The 8,263-nt window shown below is 32.1% G+C and overlaps 1 protein-coding gene across 2 annotated transcripts in view; it reads left to right on the forward strand.

Annotated features, from left to right (window-relative positions):
* LOC131664274 (lachesin-like) overlaps positions 1 to 7,517 on the forward strand; it is a 30,405-nt gene extending 22,888 nt beyond the window's left edge. Inside the window, exons 3-10 of one of the 2 annotated variants that reach the window (XM_058935240.1) lie at positions 14 to 114; positions 627 to 834; positions 1,084 to 1,239; positions 1,667 to 1,795; positions 2,210 to 2,347; positions 2,966 to 3,136; positions 3,676 to 3,738; positions 3,983 to 7,517. In XM_058935240.1, coding sequence (XP_058791223.1) covers positions 14 to 114; positions 627 to 834; positions 1,084 to 1,239; positions 1,667 to 1,795; positions 2,210 to 2,347; positions 2,966 to 3,136; positions 3,676 to 3,738; positions 3,983 to 4,170 — 1,154 coding nt within the window. In that variant the 3' untranslated portion in view covers positions 4,171 to 7,517. The remainder of the gene's footprint in view (positions 1 to 13; positions 115 to 626; positions 835 to 1,083; positions 1,240 to 1,666; positions 1,796 to 2,209; positions 2,348 to 2,965; positions 3,137 to 3,675; positions 3,739 to 3,982) is intronic. The other variant, XM_058935241.1, reaches the window with a different exon arrangement.
* Positions 7,518 to 8,263: the final 746 nt, after the last annotated feature.

Raw genomic sequence — 8,263 nt, forward strand, 5'->3', positions numbered from 1 at the left:
GTTCCCTTTTCAGATTCATTGCCCCGGCTAGTCGAGCCCATACAGAATGTCACAGTCAGTGTAGGCCGTGACGCTCTACTTGCCTGTGTCGTCGACAATCTCCGAAACTACAAGGTAGCTCACAACATTCATCAAATCGGCCGCCAGCGCCATTCTACGCGATGACACGCGCGACGATCAATTTATTGTTGGCCGCTGGTTTTTCGCGGAGCTTCACTCGCTTTGCTCGCTTACTTTTCAAGTGCAGGCCTTTCGATTGCACGCAGCCCGATGCGAAAACTCGCCCGTGCCCGTTACTTATCGCAACCATGTTGCCCATTCGAATGAGACGTCTTGTCGTAAATTGACACGGAAGTGTAGCCCCAGGAATAAGTAATGCACAAGGTACATACCGCGCCCGTCTACATCCGAGAGCCTCTTTAAGAAAAAGGCAGCGGCTGGCCAAGTTGAGCGTGCGTGTGTTCAGGCCGCACCTAGCATTTAACGATTCTTGCTTTTTCAAATAGCCCCAAAGTCAATATGCATATAAATATAGATGTACACACGGCTTAAGACGTAGCATCAAATATGATTAATGTGATTGCTATCTAATTAAATTGAGTTTCGTTTGTCTTTCGCTACTTAAGGTTGCGTGGGTTCGCGTCGATACGCAGACTATTTTATCCATCCACCATAACGTCATCACTCAAAATCCTCGAATATCACTGTCCTACACCGATCAGAGAACATGGTATCTCCATATAAAGGACGTTCAAGAAATTGATCGCGGATGGTACATGTGTCAAGTAAATACTGATCCTATGAGGAGTCGTCAAGGATATCTCCAAGTTGTAGGCAAGTTTGATCACTCGAAGCGCTCTTAATACATTATGTGTCTATTTTTGTTTTTCACCGCGATTACCGCTCTTTCTCTCACTCTTCAAATAATCTGAAAATCTTGCCATCTTTTGTTCGCAAACACCAATTATCTTTTTTATTACATGTATAAATTACTTTAGACTTTAAAAAAGATTAACAATTGTGCGTTCAGCACTTGACTGGTTGATTTTATATGTTCAACTTCAATATTGATTCCTACACCAGTGCCCCCATCGTTTATAACGAAAGAAACTAGTACCGATATGGTCGTTCGTGAGGCTTCGAACGTAACGTTAACGTGTAAGGCAACTGGATATCCCGAACCATACGTGATGTGGCAACGGGAGGATGGCCAAAATATAAATTATAACGGTGAAAGTGGTGAGAGATATTTTTTAAATATAATAATGAAACTAGATAACAGTCAATATGCCCATTTTTGACACGTTAAATTTTGAATAAAATAGTATAGGTTCCGTTTTGCTAAACCAATCCACATGTTTCTTTCTAACACGATTAATGCTAAATTCCAATTTATGTATCAGAAATTCTTGATAAATTATCCAGGCTTGTAAAATTTGTAATAAATATGATAGATTCAGCAAAATTTGACGTGCAATTGCTGGCATTCAATAGACATCAATACCTAGACGGAAGAAGTTTCTTATTTATTTACTTGCTTGTCAATTCACAGCTACTAAGTGAATTTCTTATACTTTACCATGAGCATGTGTAGAGCGGCTATATACGTATCTGCCACACATAATAATTCAGAGATATTTTCACAAAGAAATTTGCTCCATTGCAGTAAATGCCGTAAACGGAGAAATATTGCACATCACTAAAATAAGTCGTCTACACATGGGTTCATATCTCTGTATTGCTGCGAATGGAGTTCCTCCGAGGGTGAGCACAAGAGTTCTCTTGAAAGTTCAATGTAAGTGAACCGCAAATTTACGTGCCAAGATAGTCCAATCTCTCATCAACTTCAGTTATTTTATCGAAACTGTAGAGCTTTTTTCTGCTCCTTTTACCGTATATATTACAGTAAATCGGTTGAAAATGAATAATAACGTACTTTGAAAAAGAATTCAATGCACTTTCCAAAAATTCATGTTCACGTAACCATATTACTGTTGAAATTACTACGTTTATTGAAATTAAACTACATAATTGTTTTAACTTTCCATCAGTTACAATAAAAATCGGGTAAATTCAATATCAATTGACTTTGCTATTGATTTGCACATACCCCACTCTTTCACTCATAATGTTGATCTATAATAATGTATGTCCTTTAACGCGTGATTAGCATAACTAAAGATTTTCACTACGTTCACCTTAATTACAGTCCCACCGATGCTATCCATACCAAATCAATTGGAGGGGGCATACGTCGGTCAAGACGTCAATCTTGAGTGTCACACCGAGGCATATCCTGATTCAATCAACTATTGGACTACCGAACACGGTGACATGATAGTGTCTGGTAAATATACATGTTCAATCAGTATTACAATATTTGCACTGCCCAAACAGTGTGCGCATTATTTCAATGTTACCTTCTCGTGAATCTCTCATTCGCAATTGAAGCTAAAGCACCGTTTCACCTATTTTTATCCTTACATTTGTTACTTTAATAAACTTTCAATTTATATCGAACGAACTCCTTCATGATGGCGGCAAGGCGTGCCAAAGATCTTGAAAAAGCTGCGCATAAAGGCAATACTTCGTGAAGTCATTTTACGATATGGCATTATATCGTCCTTGCATGCCTACATAAATAAATCGATTGATTCCACAGAACAGTAGATCCAAATATACCTAAGCTAAATAGCAAGCATAATAATAATTTTTAATTTTAAACATTAACATCCATCGTTTGCATAACAATTATTGCTATTATTCAATTAAAATTATTGCTCATAAACATTTATTAAAACGATCTGATCAAATCGTCGTTACCTCTTTTAAAAGTTCATTCAATCTAAACACAACAGGGATGCGCTATTAACGTAATCATTACGGTTTGTTAATCATATTTCTGCATCTGTGTCTGTTGTATATCTTAGTTATAACAGTTAAGGACTTGATCTTACTTGCCCAGGCAATTACCGTTCGGTTATAGGCGATAAGTACGAGGCAACATGCAAGAAAGACGGATACAACCAGTACATGAAGTTGAAGATAAGAAATGTTGGACCGAAGGACTTTGGCTCATATAGATGCGTTGCGCAGAATTCTTTAGGTGGCACGGATGGTGTAATCAAATTGGATGGTATTATATTCTATTATTTTGTTCATCGATGTTTTAGACGAATAAAACTTTCTATTAAAATAAATTTCACTTTACATTGGCAGTAGAACAAGTAGCGGTATTTAGGTTGATATAATCTGGCCTGTAGAGGATGATGTTAGCAATCAACAAAATATATCCTAGGAAAATACACAAAGCCGTATTTTCGTTTATAATTTAGAAGATAATTGTGTTCATATACTGTTTTTATACCTTATTATACGAGCAAGCATTTCATATAAACAAAACAATTTTCCTCTTACTTATTTGATAACTTAAGAAAATTCTGCTTATGAAATATTACAACTGTAATGACAACATCAATGAAAATACAGCTTTACTGTATTAAATATACTTCACTAATAATATAGTAGGTAATTTTATAAAAATTCATGAATGTTTTTCTAGTTTTTATTATATTCCAAATTTTACTGAAAAATATTGAAAATGCTTAGAATCAACTTTTGATAAACGTAAAGAATAATTATATCTGATAATATTGATCTGTTGAAATGTTATAGAAATTCCAGCTCCTCCAACAACAACGCATTCGTCGCATCATGGATCGTCAATAAGAAAGAATGGTAAATACATTTTGTAGATATTATTTTTCGATGATAAAATTGTCATCAAGATTTCATTTATTTTTTTCAAGTATTAATGTTATTTTCTACTTCAAGTACAATAAATATTGATTCTTTGGATTCCAATATTGTTGACCGTAGATTAAATACAAATTGTTCAAGTTCACGAGAATTTGTTAATGTAATAAAATTATTACAATGGACAAATAAGTGTATAATTATTAGACGGACATTTTGTTCGCAGATCACAAACGTGATAACGGAATGCCTTCAAAAAGGCCGGGCGAGTATTTGAGCGAAAACGACGATAATGAAAATGAGTTGCCATCTTCCGGAGCTCTGAGTCTTGCTCCCACCCTTGGACCTGAACTTGCGATTTCCTTATGCCTTCTATTATTTACGCATGTACTTTTGCCAATTACGTGCAGGTGATTGTTAAAATCCGCGTACTTGTCGACTTAACTCTTTTTTATAGCTGACTTGATAGTAATTTTCATAGGCCAAATTATTGTCCGATGAATGCAAACAACGATATAGCGCAATGGTGACACATTTAATTACGATTGGCGCGAAACCTGCCACTCTTATTTGCATATTGATATGGTATTGATACGGCGTGATCATTTATATAATCTATAAAATTACGTGTACATAATATGTTTGTATAATAATAGAGCAAGTATGGAATTACTTTGTAAAAATGCTAAAAATATAAGCGCGTTAAATTATTTTCTTACGAGAACGTGAATTATAAGTGTATTACATATAAATACCAAGTGTATAGATGCTGGAGCTTACAAAAACATGTTGTGAACTTTTTCAAACACGTTTATTATTCAAAAGAAGGGGTACAATAATCATAAGGTTCCAAATAAAATTACAAGAATAACAGCTTATATTTTACGTATATTTCACAAATATTTATGAAAACATGGAAGAGGTTCATTTATTTTTTAATATAACTATTCAGGTATCAAATTAAAGTTTCACCTGGGAAAATTTCATATATTTTTAGCGTAACACCATTACGTGATGCACGTACAATAAATTATGATTTTACAAGTAATTTCAAAACTCATGGAACATATAAAATCAATTTCGGTGATCGTGTTTCAAAAATTGTTCCAGTTACTATTGCAAACGATCAATATTTGTTATTATTCCAGATAATACTGGATGTTTTTTACTATATTTACATCTATTTTATACAAGAGAACAAAGTTTTTCGGTACATTTAAAAATTTCTACGTGATTTCTAAGCATAGTATTTATCAAAACATGGTTTTGATGAATATTAACTTCAGTAAATGGAGGATCTCTTAGACTATCGACATAATTCGAAAAAGAATAGATTTCTGTCGATGACTATCAGATCATTGCATAATTTATTTAAAAACAATATAGATCAGCAAATCCTTCAAAATGTCGGCAAATCCATTAGAGCACAGCTTTATTATAGTTGCATTTAAATATGTCAGATTACTCCAAAAAGGTATCATTGAATAATTTATTCATATTTGTTCAGATAATGAAAGTTTTTAATCACCTTTATCCCGCAAAATAGGTTCATATAACATACTTTAATCTGGCAAAGTCTTAAATTTTTAAATTGCCATTAACAACTCTTAAATAATCAATGAATCGTCAATGTGCTTACATTTTTCGATCGATGCAATCTAAACCAACCCTTATGATAATTTAATTTGTTTTTGACAATATTCTTTAAATATGAAAGAACATTTTTGCCATTCTCGCATAAATCAGCTTTTAGGTCTTAGGTGGAAAATGATTTTCATATAAAAAAACTTTATTTGTAATTGACATACTTAGAAGCATATTTCATTCGTGTACTATACCTATATAAGTAAATTAGTGATATGCATATAGTCCAATGTGAATGTACATATCAATATATTTATCTAAGTAGATTGTATTGTTCACTTCACGAGCTTAAGGAGCCATAAACACTCGGTAATAAAGAAAAGAATCCAAAGAACTGAAAATCTCGAAATTTAACTTCGAGATTTTGTAGTATAAGTTATCAGCTTTTAAATATTTTTCCATTAATTAAAAGCATAAAAATCAGGTTTATGCGACGACTTATCGATACTTATGTAAAAATCAAAATTAAAGAAAAAGGTTAAACTGGAAGAAAATATAACTTGAACAACGTTATGGGTATCTTTCGAAAGTTTCATAAAAAATTATTTTTATTCGCTATACACAAGTCTATGGTAACTATTCAACTATATATTTATTTCTAATTTTTTACTCGGTCAAACCTACATATTTCTTTTCAACGTGGTTATTTTAATGACATATTTATTACTTTACAATAAATTTTCTTGATAAACATGAACTTGTCAAAAAGTTTATCAATTAATTATTTTTCAATATTCACTCGATATATCTTGAACTATCATTTTATTCGGATTATCGTATTAGCCTCACCTTTGAAAATTTTACGTGTAAAATTCTTACAGATATTGATTTATAAATATAACAGACGAGAATTATTACCGAGATGTTGAATCCAAAACTTACACTTTTGATTGTAATGGAAAGGTAGTTCTTTACCCAAAAATATTATTTTCGACATAATGTAATCCTAACATCTATATTTTTACACATTTTAATAAATTAATCATTTTGCTGGAAAATTCACAATTGAAAATCCAAAATATCACATTGTACAGTTTACGTCTATGACATTACTTTCATAATATAATATGCAAAATAATGATATTTCATAAAATTTTGGAGCTAGAGTTACCAAATAACGATCTCTTCATGTTGAATTGATTTGGATATTCTTCGTTTCATAATATTGGGTAGAGAGTCTCCTTTGATGTATTAAAAAACGTGTCAAATCAGGTGGTGCCATTAATTTGTAAGTTAGTAACATAACAACGTTCGTCTGATGCAGAAATTTTATTTGAAATAAGCAATTAAACAAACGGTTAAACGATGATTATTTGCTGACGCAAGCACAATAATGACATCAACAACGTAGTGATAACATGTAATGGTAGAAGATTGTTCAAATGTGTAAACATATAGCGATTTGCACTTTTATGTGCTTTCGCTCGAGTATTATATGGGACTTGAAAAACGCTTATACTTATAACTTGTATACATTATAGCAAACAAGATGAGTATGTTGATCATAACATGAAATGGTTAAAAGATATGGTAAATTTTTTAATTTTTGTTTATAAAATAATTAAACAGAAAATGAGTGCATTTAATTTTTTTCATATAGTAATATGAAACAAGACATACACCTTCAAGTAATCATCGTAAAGTTACAGCTAAATTTACAACTTACAAGGGTTAATTGTTAACTTTATTTTGGCAGATTTTTACTAAAGATTTAATTTAACCTCATAACATTTCTAAGAAAATTTATAATTTTTGAATGGTATTTTACATATCATATTTTGTTACATCGTTGTGTTTATAAGTAAAAAAAGATTCAGTTAAAACGTAGTGTTAAAAATGTTACAAATTGTTTTTCTAATGAGAATTGTTCCGAGAAAACTGTTGCAGGTGGTAGATGTTTTTTGAATTTATGTTACTCTACAAAACCGTACAATTTGTACGCAATGGATTATTACTCGTGGTAGTTAATATTATGAGATTCCGGACGTTATGAGTTGTATCGTATGGTAGAATGTGCTATATATTAAAAAAAAATGAAGAGCCTTTTCAACATAGATAAAAAATTCGCTGCAAAAATAATATGAATATTCATGTATTATATGCAATATTGATTGAATATAAACAAATGAACTACTTTATTATGCGACATTTATTGACTGTTAAACCTACCAATATCCTTTCTTTCAACTATTCCCAAAACAAAAGCAATAAGGAATAAGTATAAATAAACCAATGATGACCAACAAACGTTTTTTAAAAAAAAAAGACATTATTAATAGAATTATTACGACAAAGAACTTGAGACTGAATAAACATTCTTTCAAATATTTTTTACCTATATTATTTTTAGAGCTTTTGTAGCTTCTAATATATCTGTAGATTCTTTTCTAATTCTTGAAATTCAATAGTGAAAAGTTAATTGTAGAGTTTTATTGAGCTCATATTTTTGTGGAATACATTACGTACTGTAATCCAAAAATAATTTGATTTGCAGACATGTTAGGAATTTAATCAACACAATAGGAGTATAACAATGGATATATTCGATGAATCGGTGATCATAAATACAAAACAGCAATAAAGACAACATTAAGGTACGAGTAAAAAAGAGAAAACGGTTGGAGCAATGAGGTGGGAGTGGTGGAGAGAGTGAGATTGTCCGAACAGCATTTTAGGGTGAGGTCGCGTACATGTTGATTCAGCTAAGGTCTGCTGAGCACGTGGCGACTTCCGTTCAACCCCAACGCGTTTGGTTAATTCAGCTCAGCTACTGCAATTAAGTACTTGTAAGTTTTGTAGAACCTAGCTCTCAAAGCTAAGCGTAGCGAAATCGCTCGCCTAATAATTGCGACCAGTTCTGCTT

This window comes from Phymastichus coffea, unplaced genomic scaffold, assembly GCF_024137745.1.
Source record: "Phymastichus coffea isolate CEN01 unplaced genomic scaffold, Cenicafe_Pcof_1.1 PCOF00043, whole genome shotgun sequence".
In the NCBI taxonomy this organism is placed as follows: Eukaryota; Metazoa; Arthropoda; class Insecta; order Hymenoptera; family Eulophidae; genus Phymastichus; species Phymastichus coffea.